Source organism: Amphiprion ocellaris, chromosome 19 (assembly GCF_022539595.1).
Source record: "Amphiprion ocellaris isolate individual 3 ecotype Okinawa chromosome 19, ASM2253959v1, whole genome shotgun sequence".
Lineage (NCBI taxonomy): Eukaryota > Metazoa > Chordata > Actinopteri > Pomacentridae > Amphiprion > Amphiprion ocellaris.
The window spans coordinates 24,915,900-24,943,226 of NC_072784.1; the positions used below are offsets into that span (position 1 = coordinate 24,915,900).

The following is a 27,327-nucleotide window of genomic DNA, read 5'->3' on the forward strand; positions in this document are numbered from 1 at the left end:
GTAAAGGTTTGAGGCAGATCGCAGAATGTACAGGGGATTTATACAGCACTTTCTTTCATGGCGAAGGATCAAAGTTCAGCAGGCCACCATGGCCATGTCCTTCGACTTTTGTGTATGATTTTCACAAATCTTCAACCTTACAGCGTGTTGTATATACTGTCCAAATTTCAGGTGTTTTGGAGTTACTGCCTGTGAGGAATTAACCACTGAAAATGACAAAAACATCAAAAATCTGACATTTAATTCAAAATGGCCGACTTCCTGTTGGATTTAGAGGATGGCTCCAAGAGACTTTTTTGTTTGCCCTGATGTGTTAGTTACATATGTATACCAAATTTCATAGCTCTATGTTAAACTTGCTGCGGGGGTTATTTATTGAAATGCTGCAGGGGGCGCTATGGAGCACTTTGGGTATGTATGTTGGCATTTGGATGTGATCAGGGCAGGGCTCTGACTAAACGCAAAATCTGAGTCAAATTGGAGCATGCAGAGGGTGATTAGACGGCAGTTTATGTCTCATGGTGAAGGATCAGAATTCCAAGGGACACCATGGTCACGCTCTTAGACGTTTGGAGATGATTATAATAACTTTTCATCACCCGGGCCTGTTGTATGTACTGGTAAAATTTGAGGCCTCTAGGAGTTGCCCCCTATGAGGAGTTCGCTCTTAAAATTTACAAAAAAAATTGCCAAAATTCTCACAATGAATTCAAAATGGCAGACTTACTGTTGGGTTTAGGATATGGCTGCCACTGACTTTTTGTGTTCAGCCTGATATGCTGCTTATGCCTATCAAATTTGGTAGCTGTAGGTGAAACTTGCTCCTAAAGTAGATGTTACAAATTTTCCAGGTGGTGCCATGGAGCCATTCTGGCTCACACCTATGCAATTCCCCTAAAATATCCAATTTTTCGCCGGTCCTGATGTGCATGCAAAGTTTCAAGCGTTTTCAAGTATCTTTAGGCCGCTAAATTTGCGCTTCAAGGAGGAGAAGAAGAAAGAGAAGAATAAGAAGGAGGAGGAGAATAAGGAGGAGGATGAGGAGGAGAAGAAGAAGGAGGAGGAGGAGGAGAAGCAGAAGAAGAAGAAGACGACCATGGGTTTCAATAGGGTCTTCACACCATTCGGTGCTCAGACCCTAAATATATATAAAAAAATAATAATTAAAACATATTAAAAGAATATTTAATCAAACTAAAATGTGGAGCGTACAGCGCTGGCCGCTGATTGGCTCAGCGACAGTAGCATCAGTCTCCTCCGTCTGCTGTGTGTAGCAGCGTTCAGTATCTCACCTTGCCCTTTTCACATAGACGCCTTATTGCTGTGCATAGTGTTGCTCTGCGGTGATGTGTGGTGTGTGGGAAGGGTGTATAAAGCCTTAAAATATATATCCACAAGAAAAGTAGTCAGATAGCACAGTACTCATCAAAGATTGTTCATTCCCTGACCTTGCGGTGAGCATGCGTATACTATGTACGGATACCGAATCGCCTGACCTAAATATATAGCAGGCAGCGGGAATTGATGGGACTTGGAAACATCCCCACAATTTAATCAATTGTTCCTTGTATATTAATTCCGATAAGTCTGCAACAGTGGATTTGTAGTAGGATCACAATCATGTGATCGTCAGCGGGCAACTAACACAGCTTTCACTTGTTGTTATAGTTAGAGTAATGCAGGCGGAGTTATGTGACGATCGCCGTATCTGTGAATTTGTCTGTCCCGTGCAACATTACTCAAAACCGGACTGACGCATTTGCATGAAATTTTCAGGGAAGGTCAGAAATGACACAAGGACCAAGTGATTCGATTTTGGCAGTGATGCGGCTTATAGTCTGGATCCACGGATTAGTTAAGTATTTCCCATTGCCAGATATAGCGGCTGTTGTCACTTGACAACAAGTGAACGCTGTGTCAGTTGCCTGCTGCGGTCAGGTCACATGATTTCGATACTACTACAAATCCAACGTGTCAGACTTATCAGAAATGATACAAGGAACAATTGATTAAAATGTGGGGGTGGGAGCGTAGCATCAGTCTCTTCTGTCTCCTGTTACACACAGGAGACAGAAGAGACTGATGCTATGGTCGCTGAGCCAATCAGTGGCCAGCGCTCTACGCTACACATTTTAGTTGGATTAAATATTCTTAATTATTATTTTTTACATATTTTTTCTTAGGCTACAAAATGCTTATTTTACCACAAAAATATTTAAAATAACAGAGAAATCACAGAGCCGGTAGCTATGACTGAACTGTTGTGCTGCAATGCACCATGGGAGTTCTGGGTGTTGGGGGTTTAAATGTCATTACTGTTGTTTATGTTAACTCTAAGTGTTATTAGTGTTTGTGTTTTATTGTGTTTTTGTGGTTTCGTCAGCCTAGTTAGTTTGGTTAAGTGGTATGTTGTTAGGACTGTGAGTGTGAAGTGTAGTATCTTTGATGACTTCCTGCCACATGTTTAGTATTGCCGATGTTTCTGTGCCAAAACAAAAGCTTCTGGCAGTTGCATAGTTCATACAAGGCAGATATCTATTCTCTAGCGCCATTCTTCAACGCAGCTCGCCACAATAAATAAAAAATTAGTAAAATATCTATACCCCAAAGTTCCGCGATACAGTGAATCATCCACAATACCAAATGCAATTTAAAAATCCACGATACAGTGACACCGCGAAAAGTGAGCCGTGATATGGCGAGGGACCACTGTATCTGTTTGTGAATACTCAAATATTTTGAAGGTTATAGCCTACTAGACAGATAGAAAGCCAATCAATTTTATTTTTCTGACAGTGAGTGCCTTATTACTTATTTCTAAATAGAAAGAGACATTAAAACATTCTGGCTGCAAGGAAAGTTGTTATTAACTGAGTGCCAGGTGAAAGGCTGACTGGCCTCCACAACAACCACTGTTTCCTGCCAGGAGAGGAGGTGCTGGGCAGGGTTTTAAGAGGTTCAGCGAGAGAAGAAGAAGAAAAGGGAGTGATGAAGATGGAGAATACGCAGGGAGAGAAAAGCGAGAAGACAAGAAAGTGCGTATGTGTGTTCAGACCTACCCTCAGCCTGACCCATCTGGTTTTTGTGGGTTCCGTTGGCCTGTGGCTGCGTCATGGTACCATCACTGTGGAGACAAGTACACACCATTTACACTGGCAACAGACGGATGAATAATAAAGCAATAACACTAAATGTAGCATTTTTTTGGTGGTAACCAGAAGGAAGCAGTGTGAACAGTAGATTTAGTGGTTTTATGCTGAGGGTCCAGAGACCACCGAAGGTCTCTGATAGACTCACACTGGGTCCTGGAAAATCACTGCAAATCAGTAACGCATTTGTAAACATTTCAATAATTATTTTTGCTGGATTATCCACAGCAGACATTTTGGTTTCTGATTTATTTTAACTATTAAGAATTTATCAAATAATTTTCCTCAAAATACTATATCAAAATATATTTTGATATTGTGATAGAGGATTTTTATTATTGGACAATTATTATTATTTATTGTCCAACCCAAATTTAATACTATTACCTTTCTTGCTACTCAAACCAAGAAGTATCTGTTATGTAGGTTCGTAAGATTTCTTCAGGTAAGATTTAAACAAACTGATCTGCAATCTGCTGTTCATTCACACTAGGTTCATTCACACTAGGTTTCCATGTAGTAGTCAACGAATACATCGTTCAGTGTTGCTGCTTTCTTGAACCAGGTTGAGAGAAAGCAGCTAACCACAATCACTGCACTGAAACCAAGAGGTGTCCTATTAAAACTTTTTTTTTCATATTTCAAATATTTTATATTTCATTGTGTGTGTTACCTGGCAGGTGAGGGCTCTAGTGGTCGGTCCAGTTGAATAGAGCAGAGCGGTTCAGTGAGAACCTTAGCAGACAAAGAAAACCTTTCGTACTCTGAAGGAGAGATCAGGTAAAACCCTGTGGAGAACACATGAACAGCAGACTCAACCCATTATTGTTCTGAACAGCCTCTCTGAATTTTGTCTTGATGAAACATCATTTTAAGTTTTAGAAACTAATAACAGGACAGTGCTTCCTCTAGGATTTTTTTCAGCAGCGGCGACAGGCTCCCGGGAGCCATGGCAACGTAAACAAATGACACTTGACTGCAGATTTTCCTTGTACAACCTATGTATTGAATGGCCAGTTGAAAATGTTTTTTTAATGGTTGAATGTTAAAATTTTAATAAAAAAAAAATATTTGAACAAGCTCATCTGAAAATGCAGTCAGCAGTTATTCATACATGGTGTGTAGATATTAGCTTAATGCTATCAATAGTTTATTCATGTTAGCGACAATGAGTTGGCACCAGGCCCAATTAACTGAACCTACCGATATGCTACGTAACGTTAGCTGGACATCAATATTTTGCAAATGTCTGTTTAACTTGTAAAATCAATTATGAGTTATCTTAAGCTAATAACTTTTCTCCGGTAAGTCGCTGCCCTATTTTCCAAGACGCCACTCCTCTGACTCTCTGACCTGGATGCTTGACATGACGTCACTTTCAAGGCCGCGCTCTCGCGAGTAATTAACGTCATATTAACCTGATGTATCAAAGAGTAGGTACTGAGCAAGATAATTACCTGTAGTTTACCTTAGTACTCGTGGGTACCCGACACAGTGCAAGACTGCTGTGAAGGTGGAGACATGCGGCGGTGGTGTATTTATGACAATTAAAAAAATTTTTTAAAAAAAAGAAATTTGAAGGAGCAGCAGCTGGGATTCAGGATCTTAAAATTGATTCAAAAGCAGAGTGCAGAGACTTGATAATTTGCGTATCATGTGCCCTCCATCTCCTCTGACTCACCACACCTTCGGCTGAGTTCATTTGTAGTTGAACTTAGCAATAAAATAGTCATAAATAAATAAAAGTGTGCAGTTGTGTCTCTGCATTGGCTTGAGAGAGAATATGTGGCACTCTGGCAATGTTCTTTAAATGTTAAATACTTAGTTATGTTTTTAATGTGAGGCTAATAAGTGAGATCTGAGTCAAAAATCACTGAGGTTTTTATACTTGTTCACATGGGTTTATTCCCAATTTTGCAGTTTCACGCTGACGTTCGCTTCTCTCTAGTTTCAGTATCAATGGCCAAGAGTACAGTTCCCAGGAGTCGTAGAAGGAACTGTGTTTCACTTTAAATCCACTCTGGGAACAGTCAGTGAGAGAGCCGATGAACTAGCTTCTCTTGTTATCTATAGTAAAGATTTCTGCCTGAACAGCCACAGCTGAGGGCGAATCCACTCTGACCACAACCAGTTGTGATCTGCTGCAAAATGCATAACATTATATCATAATACAGCTTAACAGATCAGAAGAAATGAAAAAGTTAATGCGAGGAAATGCAAAAGTATTGTGACCCTTTAGTGACTTTCAGTGTCTAAATGTAAAACTGTTTGGAGGCTCTTTCATTAGGAGTGAATCATTCTCTCCTCACCCTGTCCGTTCTTGGTGAAGACACAGGATGCAATGCCACTGATGTCTTCTTTACGAATGCAGTCATAACGGACCTGATGACACAGTAAATGCAGTTTGTCATGTTATTTAATATACCAATTATGCTACAGAATTACTATGAATATACTTGAAAAGCCAATACAAACTTGCACCCAACTGTTGCCGTACCTGTGGTCGGAGGCCAGGTATGTTAAAGAGGTGCATGTCTCCCAGGTTGGTCAGACAGACCAGTGTGTGTTCATTGTAGTCCTCCTGAGCTGTGGAGCTGAAGACCACCAGGGCCACCTTCCTCACCCGACAGCCTTCATGTGCCGTCAGCTTGAACTTGGTCTTAGCGCTCACTTTAGGGAGAGAGAACACCTGAGGAAAGAGCAGACAGATTTACAGCTAGAAGCCCAGATTCACTTTTCTGTTATGATGCTGATGCCTGACTCAGCCTTTACCTTTAGCTGTTCCTCGGAGGCGATGAGGACAGAGTGAGCGCTGGTCATATCTGGCGTGATGGCGAGGTCCTGTGAGGCTTCGTACGGGTCTGGTAACGGTTTCCCCCTGCCATCCAACACACAGATCGACACCACAGGAGCTCTATGCATCAGCTGGATCTCTTTGCCCAGCACTGCCTCCACACACAGATTGCTCTCGTTCGTTCCGCCACGCTCACATACACGTCCCGAACCGACACCAGGCACCTCCAGAGCGTAAGTGTACACACTGCCTGAGTTGGTGCCTGCCCATAGTGTGGGGCCATGGTGTGTACCTAAAGAAGATACAGCATTTTGAAATGGTAACAGACACAATCTTTTATTATACTGCTTACCAGTCAATTTCTAACCCTCATTCTCCCTTTCCCATAAAAATTACTCAAGTGTGTATTGTTACAATTGCACTAGCAAGTTTTGTCATAACCTCGACAAGTAAACGCACCGTCACGCAGAAAGGTGTCTGCAAAGCAAAGACATCGGACCACTCCAGACAATGAGTCGTCTGCTGACCGGGGCTCAATCCTTCGTTGTACTGGAGCTACTTCCTCCTGCTCTGCTAGAGCAGCATTGGCCTCTTGAACCTACAGGTGACACACATTTATAACATACAAACAAGAAGTCTCGTAATATAACAGATACCTCTGTAGATGATCCAGAACGCAGCATGTCTGGTTTTCAACCAACCAAAAACAGCACGTCACCCCGCTGCTCAGGTCGCTTCACTGGCTTCCAGTTGCTGCTCGCATAAAATTCAAAACTCTAACACTTGCATTCAAAAGTATAATGAAAACAGCTCCCTCCTCTCATTCAGGTCTACATTCCCTCCCGCTCGCTATGCTCGGCAAACAAAAGGCAGCTGATACAACCACCACAACAGGGCCTGTCGATAGCTGGACTCTTCTGTGGTTCCCCGATGGTGGAACGAGTTGCCAAACTCGATTCGATCTGCACAGTCTCTCTCAGGCTTTAAGAAAATACTAAAAACCCAGCTCTTCACCGAACATCTTTACACTTGACAGACTGCAAATAAAAAGTAAAAATAAATAAATAAAATTAATTTATTTAAAAAAAAAAAAAAAAAATCCTATTACATCTACTGCCTGTAGAACCTATGGTCCTATTATGACTCGAACTTGTTTTATGGCACTTATCCAGGTTGTTTTCTCCTGACTAGATCCTTGCTTGTGTTGTATCCACTCTCAGATGTACGTTGCTTTGAATAAAAGCGTCTGCTAAATGAAACTGTAGAACTGTAGAAGTTTAGTTGTGTTTCAGGGTTCAGTATGGCTCCCTAACTGCAGGAGACAAACTTACCTTGCTCGTGGGTGTGCTGATGGTGCGTTTTTTTCCAGACACTCTGCTTTTACGGATGCGTCTAAAGCTCTGTCGTAGGGATTTTTTCAAGGATTTCACTCTGGACAAGGGACCCTCCATTGCCAAAGAATCATTTGGGTGCAGGGTGCATCTATGAGAACATAAAAGGCAGCAGAGTGTTGCCTTTTATATCAGATTTGGTAAATTTGTCAAATAGTGTAATGCTGCTTTATACTGGCACTAGCCCAATGAAACATTATGTAATCAAAACACAAGGAAAGCCTAAGAGCACATCTGGCATGCATGCACAAACATATAAACTCATCTCAAGCAGAAAAGAAACAGAAGGCAGCAGATATAAGGAGAGGTAGCAGGGACTGTGTATATTTTTAATATCCCAAGATGTCCATGCTTTGCCTCATATTCACCAAAGAATGACAAAAAAAAACAAAAAACTGTGAGCTGTAATTGTGTGTTCCAACCTGGCCAGCACAGCATTTCGTCTGTGGTAGTCAAAAAGGCCAAATCCATGACTTGTCCCAAAGGAGATGAGGTTCCACTCAGCGTGCAGCGCCACCGCTGTTACTGAGGCCGGAGGCAGGCACTGCACCAGCACCAGCGGCTGGAAGCCTGGAGGGAAGGGGGCGGGTTTGAGGCGCGGTTCCAGCTTGTCATGGCCCTTCCAAGTGAAGCCCTCCCTGTCCTGCAGGAGATCAACCACTGACACGTCCACCAGGTGGTCTGAAGGCTCATCACTCAAACCCAGCACAATCACCTGGAGAGAAAAATCAAAAACCATCATATCCCTATTTTCAACATACATTGAATGGCAGTAATCTATGCTAATCAAACGATTAATCCTTTGTTTAAAAAAACACGTAAATGCAGTCTATATAAAGAACTTTCATATTCTACATATCTGTATTTATAGTACTGTGCAAAAGTCTTTGACACATTATATGTTTAGATTTTCATCTATCACACAAAACCATTAGGGAGACACGTAATTGGTTCAAAATCCATTCTGGACCATGACAACAAACACGCAGCAAGAGTCACAAAGATTTATCTTCAAGCACAGGAGGAACATGGAGTCCTGCCACAGATGGGGTGGCCCACAAAGAGCTCGGCATCTAAGCATCATGGAGGCAGACTGGGACTACATGAAGAGAAGGAAAACACTAGAACAGTATATATCAACAGAAGAAATGTTTCAAATTCTCCAGGATGTTAGGACAAGCTTACCTGCCAAATACATCAAAACTTGTGTGCAAGTTCATGGAGGAGAATTTCTGTTACTTTAAAAGTCAACAGCAAATATTGATCTGATTTAGGGTTTAAATTAATGAATTAAATAGCAGGAGTTACTTACTTTGCTTTCGGTGTCCAAAACTTTTGCACAGTACTGCACATAACTTGTGACAGAACTCAATACATTTGCTTGTGCATGATCTTTACCTGCCCTGCGGTTCCAGCCACCACCAGCTTGTTGCTGTATTTGCACAAACTGATCTTCTGGATGCCAAGTCTGGGGTCATCACTGTACGGGTCAAAACAGCCCACCTACACACAGGAAAGAGAAATTTATTTGGAGCTGGTGGTTTATTAACTTCTTCCTTCATTTTACCTCTTCTTCATAGTTGAACACCGTGGTTCTCCAGCGTTTTATGACAGAAAATAGATGATTCAGTGATATCAAGTCATTTAATGTTTAAGTCAGAACAGCTATAGGATGAAGGTGCAAACAAATTCAGACAACCACAACTGCAAAAAAAACACAAGATGCAAACTTATTCCAGAAAGCAGAAACAAGGATGCTTCAGCTTCTAGCATTTGCACACCAAGGTCCCAGCTGTTGACTGTTCACTGAAATGTACCTCTCTGACAAGTATTTGTTATTTTATTCCCCATTCAGACTTCACAAACTCAGTCTTTTCTTGTAAACTTGTAAGCAGTGTTGTCACAGCCTTTCTATTCTTAATCTCTACCAAATGCCAGGACAATCCCCACTTAGACCTCATACATGCAAAGCAAATGTGTGCATGAATGTCTCATCTGTGTCACACACACAGAAGGAATTCCAACATTATCCCTCTCACATGGGAGTTGTGTCCCTGCAAAACAATGAGTAGGAGAAGCTACACACACGCACACAGAAAGAGTGGGCTGATAGGTCTGGTTTTCATTACAGGACAGAAAAAAAGGGAAAGGCTCTTCATCCCATATGAGAGCCACATTCCTGAACATGCAGCTCTGTTACCACAGGATACATGAGGAACTATGTGTGTCTGTGTGTGGGGGTGGTGTTAAAGACTAAATGGGAAGAAGAGAGTGAAATAAATGGGGAAAGAGACCTTGGAGAGATATTTATGCGTTTGTGTGTGTGTGTGTGTGTGTGTGTGGACAGATAATTTAATCTATTTTTGTCTCTGTTGAATGCTTCATTCCAGATTATAGATTCTCTTTTAAATCCATTAGGAATCCCAGATAATATATTCTCATCATGATCACCTGATTTCACATCACTGAGAAACATTTCTTGCGGCAGAACCAGTTCATTTAAATTTTCATTGAGAGCTTAGTTTCATGTCCTATCTCCAATCTCCATTTCCCGTCTACTGAAGCCAGAATGCTCTGCCAAACTCCCTCAACATGAAATTCTGCTTCTCAACTGTGAGTCAGTTATTTAAATGTTAACTTTGCACAGAAAGCTGGCCATTAAAACAGAATCAGACTTTGGTTTCTTCAGAGTCAAGTTTTTAACAACAAGAACAATAGGGTGGGCCTGTCTGAAATCCAAACACATGAAAACAATCAGAGGAGAAAATTAGATCACATATGTAGCGTTACAGAACTGTGTGTGCGCGCAAAAGACAGACTGCTTTTATTCCCACAGCCTGTAAAACAAGACCCCATGCCTGAACTCAGCAGGAAAGATTAACTCTCTTATACTTACATCATTTCACCTCCTTGGTTCTCACCTTCCTGAATGGAGGCCATTCCTCCTCCTGCTGCTGCATGTCGGGGTCGTCACTAGGGTCCTGAGGGTCATCGCTAGGGTCACAGTCAGTGTGGAAGACATTGGCTGTGCTGAGTTTGTACACTGGAGTCAGAGCAACACCTGACGCATCCCAGAAATGCACAGTGCCATCCTCATGCCTGGCAACACACGAGATTTAAAGACATTTTAGCTCAGTGTGTCAGCATAGTATTTTGTGGACCATTGATTTTCACCATGGATGCTGCTTGTTATTGCCTAAAAAAATAACAGAGATATCAAATTGCTCACTCCTGGTTTTAATACGTCTGTGCTTCCTTTACATAAGTAGTTTCTTTTTTATTGGGCTCCTGGCCAATGAAAGTTCTGCCAAACGTTTGTAGTTGTCAACATTCTGACAGTTGTCGCCGGATTTCCCACTTGCCAAGTTGCATGTAGATTCAGTTTAATGCAGGATATCATATCCTTTTCATGCTGTTTTTAGTCAATTTACATATTAGAAAGCATCAGATTTAAGTCATGAAAATAAAAGCCTGGATACAACCATCATGTGTGCGTGTAAGTGTTGGTGTTTGCAGATACCCCGTCAATAGCAGCTCTTGCTGTTTAGGTGGAGGAGCCAGATTTTTCCCTCCACAAATTGGCCAGTTCTACACAAACAGAAAAAAGATTGATAACATGTTAGGACTCCGTCGTGTGGAAACCTGCAAGAGAAATTTTTGCATCTAACTCGATTAAACGAAAATATTTCTCACCCCTTCCATTCTCTCATGACCCCAACGGGGAAAACAAACAAAAAAAAACCTACAGAAAATTTCTGGCATAAATTCTCTGTCCTTTGAGTTCCCTCTGTTACAGTGCTAGTATCTCTGGTTTGATTTCACACAGCTAAACAGAGAGCCATGATTTATGAACCTAGCAGCTGTGTGTGTGTGTGTGTGTGTGTGTGTGTGTGTGTGTGTGTGCGCGAGTCTAGTATGCCACTGATCAAACAACTGATCTAAGCGACAAAACCTTTGCAAAGTCTTTAACTGCCTACACCTGCTCATAAAGTTAACACACTATCAGTACGCTGATGGTCACATTCCTGTTGTTTAACTGACAGCGTGCGAATTCCAGTCATGAGTAATTATATCCATTTACACACCAATAGCCCTTGATATCAGATCAATTTAAAATTCGGTAATTTCACTTCGCCTATTACCATTTAATTGGCATCCAAACAGCAATTTGGTAAATTGAAAGCCAAAGAAAACCCTGGAACTGCACGGACAGGCAGCCTGGTGGTTAGCCACAATAAATGTAATGTGTTCTCAGGTTAAGCTACTTACATGTATTTCCTGTAGAATTTCCTGTAATTGAATATCTGTGTACCCACATATCAGCCAATTCACAAAATTGCTGCATTGCTCATAGTACCTTGCCAAAAGATACAAAAGAGAGCTTTTTTTGTTATTGAGCAAGTGGTTTAAGAGCATATTTATACTTTAAAATTTATTGTCTTATAGTGACTCCCCCGTCACCATCTACCTGTTCAGTAAGTCCTATCAACCCAATTCCCAACAAACAGTGGTAAGAAGCTGGGCTTCTTACCCTGTGCATCTGCTGCCGGCCTTGCTGTGCTTTGCCAGCGTTGATGAGCCTCTCCCAGAGTTTTGAAGGGACGCTGGAGATGTGGCAAGAGCAGGTGATGGCTGAAGAGTGAAGAGGAGCAAGATAGGGAGTGGGCAGAGAGGGCCATCCGGGGGTCTGGAGGTCAATTACAACCAGTTCCTCTTCTAGCAGCACAACTAAAGCCGATGGGTCATCAAACTCTGTAAGGAGAGGCAAGATTAGGGATTGATGCTCCTGAAATTAATCCTTGGATACATATTTTTAATGCTGGTCAGATCCTCACCTTTCTCTTGCTCTATGCTGTGGACAGTGAAGAAATCAATCACTCTAGATGTGAAGTCAAGGGTGACGTGCTCTTTGTCCTGTTGGATGGTCAGACAGTGGCGGTCACCATAACTGGCTCTGGGCATCCCTCCACTGTACAACATCACTGGAGACCTGGCGGAAGAAACACATAGATTTGTCATGGATAAAAACTTTCAACTATGGTCTGTCATATATGAAGAAAATAAAGAAAGTATTGTCATGATAATTAGGCATCACTGTGTTCAATTTTTATATTTATAAACTCTGTTTATATTTAAATTCAAAGACAAAAACTCAATCATACAAAAATCTGGGTGAAACAGTGGTCCCTCACCATATCGCGGTTCACTTGTTGCAGTCTCACTGTATCGTGGATTTTTAAATAACATTTGGTATCACGGATTTTTCACGACATCGCTGAATTTTGCGGTATAGATATTTTTCTGTATTTATTATTGTTGCAAGCTGCGTTGAAGAACGACGCTGGAGAACAGACATCTGGCTTTTGTGTACTATGCAACTGCCAGATGCTTTTATTTTGACACAGAGACATCGGCAACATTAAAAATGTGCCAAGAAGTCATCAAACACACTACACTATACACTCACGGTCCTAACAACACAACACTTAACCAAGCTAATGAGGCTGACCAAACCACAAAAACACAATAAAACACAAACACACTGAAACACTAACATAAACCACAATAACAACATTTAAATCCCCTACACCCCAAACTCCCATGGTGCATTGCAGCACAACAGTTCAGTCATAGCTACCGGCTCTTGAGGTTCTCGTTTCTAAAACAATGACAATAAAGAAACTTTTCCTCTGCGGTCTATATTATTTTAAATATTTTCGTGGTAAAATAAGCATTTTCTAGCCTAAAAAAATTTAAAACAATATTTAAGAAATTATAAAAAATAATAATTAAAACATATTAAAAGAATATTTAATCGAAACAAAATGCACAGCACATAGTGCTGGCCGCTGATTGGCTCAGCGACCGTAGCATCAGTCTCGTCCGTCTGCTGTGTGTAGCAGCGTTCAGTATCTCACCTTGCCCTTTTCACATAGACGCCTTATTGCTGTGCATAGTGTTGCTCTGCGGTGATGTGTGGTGTGTGGGAAGGGTGTATAAAGCCTTAAAATATATATCCACAAGAAAAGTAGTCAGATAGCACAGTACTCATCAAAGATTGTTCATTCCCTGACCTTGCGTTGAGCACAGTCGTGTTATGCATGCGTATACTATGTACGGATACCGAATCGCCTGACCTAAATATATAGCAGGCAGCGGGAATTGATGGGACTTGGAAACATCCCCACAATTTAATCAATTGTTCCTTATATCATTTCCAATAAGTCGGCAACAGTGAATTTGTAGTAGGATCGCAATCAAGTGATCATCAGTGGGCAATGGACACAGCGTTCACTTGTCATAGTTACAGTGACGCCATGCTGGCTGCTATATCTTGCAATGGGAAATCCTTAACAAATCCGTGGATCCAGACTGTAAGCCGCATCACTGCCAAAATCTAATCACTTGGTCCATGTGTCATTTCTGACCTTCCCTGAAAATCTCATCCAAATCCATTAGTCCCTTTTTGATTAATGTTGCACATGGACAGATAGATTCATAGACAAACATATGCTGATTGTGACATAACTCCGCCGCGTTCCTTGGTGGAGTTAAATATTGTAGCATTGGATTTGTGTAGGATTGTGTTCGTTTGCATTTGCTTTATTTTGTTTATTATTTTGGTGTTTATGTTGTGCCTTGGATCTTATTTCATTGATTATTTGGTCAGATATTTTATTGTTTTGTGTTTGCGTACTGCCCTGCTCTGTGTCCCAGAGCGGAAGCATTCTTATTGTTTTTGGTACAGCTGATTTAATTGTCCCCCTGTCGAATCGCCACCTTGTCGCGATGGAGGGGTTTGAGCGTCTCTGTGATCCTGGGAGCTATGTTGTCTGGAGCATTAGCCCCTGGTAGGGTCTCCCAAGGCAAATTGGTCCTAGTGTAGAGACCAGACTAAGAGCGATTCAGAAGACCCCTATGAAAACACATCAAGGTGAAGCCGCTACCTCGCCCGGGTTAGGGAGACCGGGGCCTTCCCCTGGAGCCAGGCCTGGGAGGGAGCTCGTCAGAGCACGTCTGGTGGCCGAACCTTGGGGACCTGTGGGGCTCAGTCAGGCACAGCCTGAAGAAGAAACACCGGGCCACCGCCCAATAGGCCCACTACTTGCAGGGAAAGAAATTGGGGTGGGGGGCTACGCCCACCAGGCAATAGGCAGGAGCGGGCGCAAGGGCGCACCACCCCCTACTAGCACAGACTAGCTCTGGGGATGTGGAACGTCACCTCACTGGTGGGGAAGAAACCTGAGCTGGTGCAGGAGGTGGAGCGCTACCGGCTAGATATAGTTGGGCTCAACTCCACGCACAGCAAGGGTTCCAGAACCAAAATCCTGGAGAGGGGTTGGACTCTCTCTTTTTCCAGAGTTGCACAAGGTGAGAGGCACCGGGCAGGCGTGGAAATACTCACAAGCCCTCCGCTGAGCGCCACTTTGTTGGAGTTCTCTCCGGAGAACGAGAAGGTCGGCTTCGTGTTGCAGAGGGGAAAACTCTGACTGTTGTCTGTGCATATGCACCGAACAGCAGTTCAGAGTGTTCGGCCTTCTTGGAGTCTCTACGTGCTGTCCTGGAAAGGGTACCGCCTAGGGACTCCATAGTTCTCCTGGGGGGCTTCAACACTCGCGTGGGCAATGATGGAGAAACCTGGAGAGGGGTGACTGGGAGGAATGGCCGGCCCGATCTGAACCCAAGTGGTGTTTTGATATTGGACTTCTGTGCTAGTCATAGATTGTCCATAACAAACACCATGTTGGAGCATAAGTGTACTTGGTACCAGAGCACCTTAGGTCAAAGGTCGATGATCGACTTTGTAGTCGTATTGTCAGACTTGCAGCTATGTTTTGGACACTCGGGTGAAAAGAGGTCCAGAGCTGTCAACTGATCACCATCTGGTGGTGAGTTGGATCCGATGGTGGGGAAGGCTGCCGGACAGACCTGATAAACCCAAGCGTGTAGTGAGGATGAACTGGGAAAGTCTGGCAGAGGACCCTGTCTGTGGGGTTTTCAACTCCCACCTCCGGAGGAGTTTCTCCTGCATCCCGGGGGAGGTTGGGGACATTGAGTCTGAATGGGCCATGTTCAAAGCCTCTACTGCTGAAGCAGCTGTTAGGAATTGTGGTTAGAAGGTCACTGGTGCCTGTCGTGGCAGCAACCCAAAAACCCGCTAGTGTACACCAGCGGTGAGGGAAGCCGTCAGGCTGAAAAAGTAGGCTTTTCGGGCCCGCTGGCTCAGGGGTCACCTGAAGCAGCTGACAGGTACCGGTCGGCCAAAAGGGCTGCAGCTGCGACAGTTGTGGAAGCTTAAACTTGGGTGTGGGAGGAGTTTGGGGAGGCTGTGGAGAAGGACTTTCAGTTGGCGTCGAGAAAGTTCTGGCAAACCGTTCAACACCTCAGGAAAGGGACGCAGGGCTTTCCTCAGGCTGTATACAGTCAGGGTGGAGAACTGCTGACCTGTACTGGGGACATTGTCAGGCGGTTGAAAGAGCACTTCGAGGAACTCCTTATTCCGGTAAACGCTTCCTCCGTGGAGGAGGCAGAGCCTGAAGACTTGGGGGGCTCTTCGTCCATATCCGTGGCAGAGGTCGCCGAGGTAGTCAAGAGGCTCCTTGGTGGCAAGGCACCTGGTGTGGATGAGATTCACCCTGAGATACTGAAGGCTGTGGACATTGTTGAACTGTCATGGCTGACATGTCTCTACAATGTCGCGTGGGCATCGGGTACGGTGCCTGTGGAGTGGCAGAGCAGGGTGGTGGTTCCCATTTTTAAAAAGGGGGACCGGAGAGTGTGTGTCAACTACCGGGGTATCACATTTCTCAGCTTCCCCGGGAAAGTTTAGGGTGCTGGAAGAGAGGTTCCAACCGAATGACAAACTTCGGATTCAGAAGGAGCAATGTGGATTCCGTCTTGGTCGTGGAACGGTGGACCAGCTCTTTACTCTTGCGGCGTGCTTGCTTGCTTACTCTTGCTCTCCCACACCTGGGACACCCTACTCCAGAGGAAATAGGGCGGCGGGGGATGTGGCATGCCTGGTGGGGTGGTTGAGTCCGTTGGGCTCACCACGACATGCCATTACGGTGTGAGTGTGGTTGGCCCGGCGAATCTGGTGACTCTACTGGGCGTGCCACAAATGCCGGCTGTCAAAATCTGCCGGCTGACACGACACAGGCTGTCAATGAAACGCTTCTGATGAAGGCGAGAGCGCTCGCCGAAACTGTCAGGCAAGGTAATCAACATCTGTCTAATCATTCTATGTCTGAACAAAAGAACTCAAAACTAATGTAAGAAAATGGATGGATGGATGGATGGATGATTTAGTTGTGGCACCGCGGGAGAGTCAGTAAGAACACGGTCCGTGTTTGTTGTGCTGAGTGGTGAATAAAATCTGTCATGCTGGGGGTGTTTAGCATGGAAGACAGCAAAAGATATGAGCATAATAACACAAAATAATTGTAACTCGCCTGGCCCACAGCCCTGGAGACGGGTGAGTCGACCAATATTTAAGGGTTACAATATCGTTGCTACTTCACAGATTTTCGTCTATCGCAGGGGGGGTCTGGAACTTAACCCCCACAATAGACGAGGGAGACGTCCATCACGGGGGTTACGTTCCAGGCCCCTCCCCGCAATAGACGAGGGATATATGAAGGTATATGAAACGAGGTATATAAAAATTTTTCCTGTTGGGCACTTGTTGGGGCATAAATGAGCTTTTAATTTGGAACCAATTTCTTTCTGTTGACCTCATTATGTTTTTTATTAACTTGCTAACTGTGAACCATCATAAATAGTCTCTTGGGGAAGGAGATTACAAGTTTTGGATTTAAAAATCTAGGTAACTGATCAATATGTGATGTAATGATTATAGAAAAGATAGGGAAAGAAAAGACAAAAATAAAGGTTTAAACAGTCACCCTGTCTGTGTTGTCCTCCACAGAATCTTGTTTATGGCTTTACAGGGAAATGGACCTGTGACAGACAATCACAAACAGCAATATTAATAAAAACACACTGGTCTGACACTGGTCTAACCTAAACTATTACAAACTCTAGAGAGCCTTTTAGTCCAAGTCAAGATGAAAGTAGGAGAAAAATAATAGCAGAAAAAACTAAACCAGATGTGATTAAAGCTTTAACTTCCCAACCATATTCTGAATCATCGTCTAGATCATCTCATCACCATTCCTACAAGAAACTTGACTGGACAAGCCCTAATTCTCATCATTGAACCATTATGCATCAGAGTATGTCAGCAGTCATGCTTCATTAAGTCAATGTATGTCTAGTCTTTGTGGATGACACCACTCCACCCACCAGACCTTGATGACAATTTTCTTTATCATGTCTCAAACAAAGTTACAAGGAAATACAATTGTGTGTGTGTGTACTATGTATGCAGTTCTCACCATATGGGATGGTGGAGGACACTGGCTGGTGATTGCAGGCATTGCCGCTGGTAACAGCCCACACAGAGTAGCCTCCATCGTTATGGGAACTGACAAATAAGTTTCCAGATCGTTCCCATATGAGACTCTCCAGCTGCTGCAGAGGGGTTCACATATGCAAACATACAATCATTAGAACAGGTCACACAGCAGCAGAAAGCTAACGGATCTCAATAATAACAACAGTATTAATCTACTGACTCCCAACCGAGTCAATATTGAAACTCGTTAGCAGTAAAAATGATAACATCCTCAAGCAATAAACCAAAATTTTTCATTAGCATAAAATTACTACTACTAAAAACACACCTCAAAATCAATGTGCACTAAACTTTGTCTCTAAACCACGTACCTGCTTGCCCAGGAACAGCTGGTCAGCATGACGAGTGCTCAGATCCCAAAGGACCACCAGGCCTCTGCTGTAGCCAATCAGAATTTTTCCCGTCTGCTGAGGATGCTCCTGAAGAGACTCCACTGGCCCTAAAGATTTCCCACATCTGTAGTTGTCTGGCAGGCTGGAGGTATAAAATATTACTTGTTATCTCACATTTGTAGCCTTTCCATGAAGGGACTGCTTTACTGTATTCCAAGAGGATATAAATTACAAATAATTTCCCCTAAAATAAAGTGTGATAATTCACTAATAAGAATCAATCAAATCAATCAAATCTATCACACTGTTGTTGTGAAAAACAAAAAATAAAACCACACTAAGCAGATAAAATGAGAGAAAAAGGCAAAAGCACTTAAGCAAACAGGAAGAAAAAACTGTATAATGAATACGTTAAAGTAAATAGGATTTAAAAAGCACATATAAAAGCATATATTAAGCAGTTTCAAGAGATAGAAAAGGACTCTAAAGAAATATAGTGTTCATAGGCAGAGTTCCATAGTGTGGAGGCTCCAACAACAAAAGCCCAATCAGTCTTTATCCTGGGTCCTGGGAGGAACCAACAGGCCTCCATCTGCAGATCTCAGCAACCAAGAGGGCACATCCTAGGTCCATAAATCAGGGATGCATGAGGAAAGCCATTTAAGGGCTTAAAAGCGAGCCATGAAATTTTAATGACACAACTGTCATAAGATCAAGAAGATCATTCGTCGGCAACATGACAAACCATCTCTGAGCAGAGATATTTCAGTCTTTCTTCAAATTTACAACCATCTTCTATCATGTTACCTAAATTCAATATTTTGTTAATGTTGCCACTTGGTGAAAAAAAGCTGTAATAGTTCAAAGAAAGAACCGTGATGTTTTTTTAACATTCGTCTTTTGAATTCCTGTTAAAATGGGGTTTAGGAGGGAAAATATCTATTAGATTAGAAGGGAGCCACATCATGAGTTAATGATGGAGCGTACATTCAGTCCTCACAGAATGTGAAAGATGATAACATGACAGAAGTTCTGAAAGACATATAATAATAATAATAATAATAATAATAATAATAATAATAATAATAATAATAATAATAATAATAATAATAAATAATCATCATCATCATGAATTTTATTTGTAATGCACTTTTCATTTAGGCAAAATCTCAAAGTCTGTGGATCATCCAGTTGGACAGCAAAGATAAAAATCTTCCTGTTCTTCTGTAGCAAAACAACCCAAAGCAAAACTCCAGAAGTGTAAAACATGTATCATAATATAATCAGCACAGAGCACAAATCATCTCTACAAACTAACACCACTGCACAGGCTGCTCCTCCAACAGCAACAATGGCAAAATCAACACCAAGCTGGAGCTGAGCTGCTGGAGCTTATGAACTAGACATTCCTCTGAGGCAGCAGAGGAATGTGGAGCAGGACACACCCTCGAGATGTCAGAGGATTCCCTCAATGAAGGATGGGGAAAAGAGAGGGACGAGGGAGAAGATAGGAGAAGAAACTGCAGGGCGAGAGAGAGAAAATGACAAGAAATTATCTTTATTGTATCTTTAAACAGTAAAAAACAAGAAAGCACTGCAGCTTTCTGGACTCTTCAGTGTGGATGAAGGGGAACTAAAGAGACAGTCGGCCTGGGTGAAACATAGGCACACACAAACTGCTGTGGTGGGGTTCACTGAGGAAGATCATCTCCGGAAGCACAGAGGCAGAAACATTCCCAACAAAGCATTCCATTGTCTCAGTCTCTCCGTTCATAAGTATTTTTAGGGAATCCTGTCATCCTGCTACAGAGTCCCGGTGATGAGCCTCTGTGTGCTGAGTGTGTATTTCCGTGTGTGCGTCCCTGTGCACGTTGGAGATTCAGCTGAAACACTTCCCCAACCGGAACACTGCATTTTGGCAGCCGGTACAAAGCTTCACTGTCTAAAACCTCCCCGTCTTTGCATCCACCACACACACAAACGCCTTACCAGGGCCCTCGTTAGGACTCTGTTCTGCTCACATCCCTAAAGAAGCCGCTTAATGAGGGGTTTGGCCAACCAGTCAGACAGTCACACAGCAGAATAAAAAAGAAACACAACAGAAGCGCTGACACACTGCCAGTGCGTCAACACAGGAATTCAACGAGGAAGGCTGCAGCACAAAACACAAAAAATAAACACTTAAGTGCACATGTTTAATTCATACAGATTGTTTTCCATCATGCAATGTTGTATATAGTTCTACGATAACATCCCATTCCCACTTTGTGCGTCTGTGCTCCCCTCACACTGTTGCGTTCTGGTTCATGGCTGAGCTCTCATACATCACTGCACAGCACACTACATGATCACAGAGGGGGTGGACAAAATAAAGGAAACATCTTACAACATAACACCCCTGCTGTACTACAGTTAAAGGTCTACCTCTCGGCGCTGGTGACCTGCATTCCTCTTCGCTTATGCTGTTTTCTGATGTTTTGATATATTTTGAATTGTGAGCTATTCTCTTGTGCCTAATTATATAAGTTTGCAGTATTTCCAACTGATGCATTCACACACGGTCGACCGAGTACTGTGAAATGTAAAGTCTCTGCAAACTAGGTTTCAGAGTTTTTCATTCCACTGCCAAAAAAAAGCAACATTAAAAGTTAATGTTGTGGAGAAAAAAAAAGGTAAATATAAAGAATTTAAAACTCCAAAATTGTGTGAGTGTGTATTGATCAGATTTGATTGACAGTTGTCAGACAGCAGAATCCGTCATAATAAACCATTAATCCATTATCTATACACCGTTTAATCCTCTGTAGGGTCATGGGGGCACGCTAGAGTCTATCCCAGCTGAATTAGGATGAAGGCATTGGACATCCTGGACAGGTCACCAGTCTATCACAAGGCTACACAGAGGGAGAATAAAGCACACTCGCATTCACACCTACAGACAATTTAGAGCCACCAATTAAGCTCAGCATGTCTTTGGACTGTGGGAGGAAGCCGGAGAACCTAGAAAAAACCCACGCTGCAGAGGGAGAACATGCATATTCCACAAGATCCCAGGCCCAGACCGGGATGTGAACCGGGGATCTTCTAGCAGTGAGGCGACAGGGCTAACAACCGAGCCACTGTGTGTTACGTTCAGATTTGTGCACAAAACTATGCAACACTTCCTTTATCAAACTGAGCCATGCCCACTTCAAGTTCATGTGAAGAGCAAACACAACAACACAAATACCGAAACTTTTCATGTAAAGGAAAAGTTTCAGAACTGTTACCGGTTACTTCTGGGGAAATTTGTGTTTAAAAAAGAAGTTTATAAGCAAGTTTAAAAGAAGTGGGACAGTAAAGATTTCTTTAAATGTGTTGTGAGGGCAAAAATTGCTCAAAAAATTCCTCCTTTTTTTTTTTTTTTAGCTTAACATCACAGGAATTTACTGCAGCAGTGTTATTGTCCTGTATATTATTTATTTTTATTTGTTCAAATTCCTATCCAAGATTTCTTGGATATAACCAAAGCAACCATGTCCCAAAACTGCCTGCACCAGTCTAACCATAGACACCATTATCTTAATCAATTCAGTGCTGTTCAGTCTCACAACACTTTAAAAACTTGCATTATTTAGTACAATGTGCCAACTGCTGCAGAGAATATTATCTTTTACGTCCTCAGTATGTGATGTTTCTTGCTTTCAAAAAGATCCAACAGTGTTTACGGACCTTGAACTCCACAAATCCAACCTGCCAGCTGGTCAACAAGGAATATTTGTCTCTGAAAGCACGTGTGTGTCTGCCCTGCCCAGCTGGATGTGTGAGAGGAGGAAACTGGAGTGTTTACTGTTAAAAGGAAGACATGCTGTGACAGAGATGGAGGAACGACGATAAAGACAGTATAGAAAAGTCAATAAGAGAGACCTAGACAGAGAATTAGAACTAAATAGAAATAACATGTGAAAACAGTCACTAGGTACAGTGTGGTCTAAAATGACATTTCAGAGGGATTTCCTGTCCTACCTTAAATAATTGAGTTGAACACTAATTTACTAATTAATTCCAGCTCCATCAGTTTACCAAAGTTACTTACCAGCTGTTTTTGTCTAAAATCTACATGGCTTCCAAAAATACTTACCTCATAATGCATTGGACTTTTTAAAATATATTTATTGATCTTTTGTTTTATGGGAAGTCATTTATGTGACAGTCTCACCTCTGTGTGACCTGATCCTGCAGCAGCATCTGGCTTTCTTTTGGCAAGAGGTGAGGCAATTCCAGAAAGTACACACCGCCTCCCTCTGTTCCGATGCAGAGCAGTTCACATGACTTTAGCAGGAGGAGGACAGTCACCCGAGTGGCACTGAGAGAAACAAAAAGAAGAACAAAAAACATAAAGCAGCAGTAACAATGAATTTTGCTTTCCATGTATGGATTAAAGGTATTTACTTCAAACACAGACACAAAGCTGAAATGAGGTCGGGAAGTTCAGAGGTATTCTTGCCCAGTAGAAAATTCTGGAGTATATTTACATTACAATACAATGACAAAACAACATCTTGTTTGATTATACACATTTTATCCACATAGCTTCAACAATTTTATCTCCAAATGTGTTCATATTTAGAGTTATCAATTAGCTTGCATGTTTCACAAGAAATAAAGACAAAGGTCTATCCTGCAGAAGAAGTCCAATTTGACTGGCCATGTTTTGAGCACAGAATTACAGCAATGGGTACAGCCCTACGAACTTTCCACCAATGGTAACCAAGTTGACAAATGCCATGAAGAAAACTGATGCTAACTAGCTTAGCTATCATTATATCAAGGGGCACCCCTTTAAACAGCTGTTTTCTGAGGCAGTGGTAACAGCAAATGCTCATCTGTCAAGCACAATCATTCTTTGCAATTCACTTTGACCTAGTAAATAAAATGCTGCACTGTGGCCTCCAAACATGTCAAAAGCAGCAAAACACAAATAGAAGCTTAACATTAAATTTGACAGCAAGACTCAGCAAGGCAAAGTGTAGAGAGGGTTCTTTGAACCAATGTCTCATTATAGCAGGCGAGATCTAATTTTCGAAGGGCCCATCTAATAAGACTGATGTAAGCTCTAATTTGGCGGGAGAGATGATCTCATAACAAAGGCGGACGATGCACAAACAAAATTCTTGACACAAACTCTACAAATTATCTGGCTAATACTAAAATTGGACACTAGTTTGCAGGTATGTTTAACGGCAAAAACCAATAAAAGATCAGAAAGAATAAACAGCTTTGTGTACCTGCAGCTCTCAATGCCAGGTCGTCCTGGGAGACTGTAGTTGTCCACTTCCTGGAGAGAGATCACACCCTCTTTCTTAACTCCTCCCACCTCTCTGGGTGACCCGGCCGCCAGCTCCCACAGGTGAATCGTGTTGTCATCCAACAGCGACAGAAGACGACCCTGAAGCAGACATAGCATGTTTACTTTATGACCACAATTATCAATCATTTGACTCACCTTGCAGGAGGATTTTATACGTTTTTACATTGAGGAGAAAACTGGCCTCACCTGTCCAGGTAGGAAGTGGATCTGTGTGACAGCAGTTGTGTCTTTGTGTAGTCCTGTAAACTCCACACCAGGGGCGCCATAGCTATGAAGACTCCATCAAGGAAATGCACAACTCTGCAAACATTCACACTGAGCAATGATGAGACAAGTGGAGCAGAGTAATCCGCTAATTTATAAGATGTCACAGCTAGCAGACACAGCAGATCCACAGTTCAGCTGCAAGAACAACCGGTGCATGTAGGGTATTTCTGGCATGAATTTAATGGGTGTAACCATCTTTGTGCTGAAAAAAGAAGCTGTCTCATTTGTACAAAGGAGCACAGTTGTTTTTAGAGGAGAATCTTTTAAAATATAGCGCTGAAAAACAGATTTTGAGAAAACTAGATTAGATGTGTGAGATGTAAGACACCAACTGGTCCCCTAGAGGTGGACGATGACACATTATTCTAATATTTTTAGAATAGCATGTCCATAATGTGATATGTTTTGAGGTGTAACTGTTGGTGTTATGTAAGAAAATATTCAATTCAATTCAATTTTATTTATATAGCGCCAATTACAATCAAATTGTCTCAAGACGCTTTACAGAACCCATATGCTTTATAGAACCGATAGAAGGTAAATAATGCCTGTGTATGTTTTGCTAATTTTAAACATTAAGAAGTATATCACACAAGCTGAAAAAAAGTTAAGACATTTAACAATACTTTCTCTAATCAAAAATCCACAATATTGATGACCGTTTCTATCATTAGATAATTTAAGTGTATATCTGCCAGCCCCAATGTCACACTGTCATCTAGAAAGATGCTAACAGCTCCAGTAGGAAGAGCAAAAATCTAACTGAGACACTCTGCATCTGCTGGGTTAACGATTACTCTTGAAATTTCATCCTCCTTCTCCCTGCTCAATCACATTACTTATGACCCTCAAAAATGCACATCAGTACATGTGCCAAGCATGGCGCCAACACTGCCAGGGTGAGCCATCAGACTCCCACCCTGGTTTTTAAAAAAATGCATAACTGGTAGAGATGGGCGGTTTGGTTAAAAAGTGCCAATCAAACCACAAATGTTTTAGTTGTACAGATGGTCATGGGCTTGTAGGAGGAAACACAAATGTATTACATGATATAGTCGCCCATCTTCTACTTCATAACACAATTTGTACAATGTTATCAGACTCTGTATACAGAATAAGAGCGCACTCGGAGCAGCTCAGCATCATCAGCCCATAACAACATTAACGTGAAAGTAGAAAAGACACGCACACACACACACACACACACACACACACGCCAGCAGCCACAGAGAAATTTTGTTTTTAAAAGAAACAATAAAACTGGGTGGACAGAGTGCTATAATTCTGAGCTGTAGACATATACTGCTTGGGTGTAATAAGCAGGGAAGAAAATAGAACTCTATAACACAGCTCATAGCAGTTACCAACACCAGATGACGCAGATGCTCAAATCACCGCTGTGCATACGTCTGTGTGTGTATAATCAACAGCAATCTTCCCAGTCTTGCTTTTGTTAGTCCAGTAAATGAAGCTGAGCTGATAAAATAAAGACTACTCTCAAGAACTGTGACGACATGCACACAACTGCGCTAAATGTGGTTAAATTGTGAATAAACACACACCCGCTAGAAGCTACATGCATATACACACTTGCTTGTGAGCAATGCCGACACACTTCACCACACACTGCTTACATAAGCCTGTAGGAATGTGGATTAAAAATGCAGAAAAGTAAGACAAAATCGGGGGAGTTCCCATGTTTGTATATGGTTATGTACAGAGGTGGTTTTCTGTATTCCTACTATTGTTTTCATTATACAAGACTCTGTTATATCTAAGAAAACGAAAAGGTAAATATTATAACTACATTTATTTTCCCCATTTTCCTTCCTTTTCATATTTTTACTCTATTGGTGCAAGTCTTTTCTCTTCCTGCTTTCAGTATTCCAAGGAAAACCCAAAATCCACTTATTTTTTCACTGCTTTTTTTTATCCCCCACTCTGTGTGTTGCCCAATAAATTGTTAGGCAGTCACAGACACTCCTTAATCATAATTCACTACTGTTTAAACCCTCACTTCTACTGCTTCCTAACAGCTATGGTCAGAAAAACGGGAGCTCACAAGGGGTCTGTTGGAGATAACCAATAACCAGTATCTCTTTTCTTAGCTATAAATTCCTTCCCCTTGTTCTTGGAAACCCTTTTCTTCTAGGTGCACTCCTCTTTCTTTTCCTTACTTAAATCCCTCCTTATTCATTTCCTCCCAGTGCTAATCCCCTGGAGGCCAAGTTGAGCGTTATACTAGCATTCCTGAGTGTTGTCACTTCCTGTCCCAGCGTTTTATTCACTGCAATAACACATGCCTCAGACAGCTGGGGGTGGAGGTGTGAGAGAAGCATTAACTTATGGGTCATGAACTGCCAGTCCAGATAAAAAGCGGGGCAGGGAGACCAAGACAAAGCACTTAGTTGAACTGAGCAAAACCACAAATAAGTATCCAGTATTCCACTTAAAGAAACATTCTCAAATTTTGGGAAGTAGAGAAATTTGCTTTCTTGCAGAGTCAGATGAGGAGAATGACACCACTATCTTGCATAAAATCTGTAACCACAAGGAAACAGCTAAGCTGACTATGATCCCAGGTAACCTCTAAAAGTTCACTAATCAACACATTACGAGGGCTCGGTGAAACTCGCATTTCAACGACCCCCTTTGTCACTCCCTGGCTCCCAACGACCATCGTTGAGGAGCCAGGTGGGCCTTGGCAATGGTCGTCGGAATGTGAATAACACTGACCACACCTCACAGAGGTTATAAGCTGAGGCAACATCAACCACCACCAAAACTGAAGAAACCTCTTGGATCAGAGGTGAAACGTCTTCAAGGAACTTTCTTAAAGTCCAGTTGGATTGTTTTAAACAACTTTGGATAACCATGACCTGGATGAATGAGAAACTACACAGACAACACATTATAAACTATTTTTTCTCTCCAAAAATAGTCTGGTAAATAGCCCCTGCAGAAAACACAATTTGTTGTTTTAGCATTTGTGCAAGTAGCAAGATTTTATCTGTAGAAAGATTTACACTCACCGTCTTTGTGCCGAGCTACGCTATCCAACTGCTGACTGTAGTCACGTTCCTACAGTAGCCAGACATTTTGCGCATCTTTCATGTGCTACTGTTTTCAAATCCACGTTATAATGCGAAACAACAGCACCACCACCACCAACAACAACCTACAGGTACAAACCTACCACACTGAAAATGTCAAGTTTTACAGAGAATTTGGAATCTGCGGTGAGGCACATCTGATCATTTCCCATTCAGCAGAATGCTAATGATGTCCAGCCAGACCATTCTGTCCTGTGGAATGGCTATGTAAGACTATATTTGCATCTCAGCAATGAACAATACAAGCATATTTACAGAAAACAAGCATATTTTCCAAAATGTTCCAGTATTGCATCATTAAACTAAGACTAAAACTGCAAGATGTGCTAAATGGCTGTTAGAAGCAGACACAATGTGCAAAGTATGATCCACAAACTAAGGAGAGAACCCTGCTTCAAAGACAACAGAAACCTATGAGTCGAGAGATTGAGAAAAAAATTGAAACAGCTACTCT

General features: G+C 42.1%; 1 protein-coding gene across 1 annotated transcript in view; it reads right to left on the minus strand.

The window, feature by feature from the left end:
- llgl1 (LLGL scribble cell polarity complex component 1) overlaps positions 1-27,327 on the minus strand; it is a 50,572-nt gene that overhangs the window by 4,500 nt on the left and 18,745 nt on the right. The window contains exons 3-21 of the mRNA XM_055005052.1: positions 23,680-23,761; positions 23,411-23,571; positions 22,342-22,488; positions 18,123-18,285; positions 17,732-17,867; positions 17,240-17,294; positions 12,170-12,324; positions 11,866-12,086; positions 10,855-10,922; positions 10,256-10,433; positions 8,733-8,837; positions 7,757-8,049; positions 7,275-7,425; positions 6,403-6,541; positions 5,922-6,235; positions 5,647-5,838; positions 5,459-5,531; positions 3,823-3,937; positions 3,060-3,124 (exon numbers count right to left, since the gene is read on the minus strand). Of these exons, the coding sequence (XP_054861027.1) occupies positions 3,060-3,124; positions 3,823-3,937; positions 5,459-5,531; positions 5,647-5,838; positions 5,922-6,235; positions 6,403-6,541; positions 7,275-7,425; positions 7,757-8,049; positions 8,733-8,837; positions 10,256-10,433; positions 10,855-10,922; positions 11,866-12,086; positions 12,170-12,324; positions 17,240-17,294; positions 17,732-17,867; positions 18,123-18,285; positions 22,342-22,488; positions 23,411-23,571; positions 23,680-23,761 (2,813 nt within the window). The remainder of the gene's footprint in view (positions 1-3,059; positions 3,125-3,822; positions 3,938-5,458; positions 5,532-5,646; positions 5,839-5,921; positions 6,236-6,402; positions 6,542-7,274; positions 7,426-7,756; positions 8,050-8,732; positions 8,838-10,255; positions 10,434-10,854; positions 10,923-11,865; positions 12,087-12,169; positions 12,325-17,239; positions 17,295-17,731; positions 17,868-18,122; positions 18,286-22,341; positions 22,489-23,410; positions 23,572-23,679; positions 23,762-27,327) is intronic.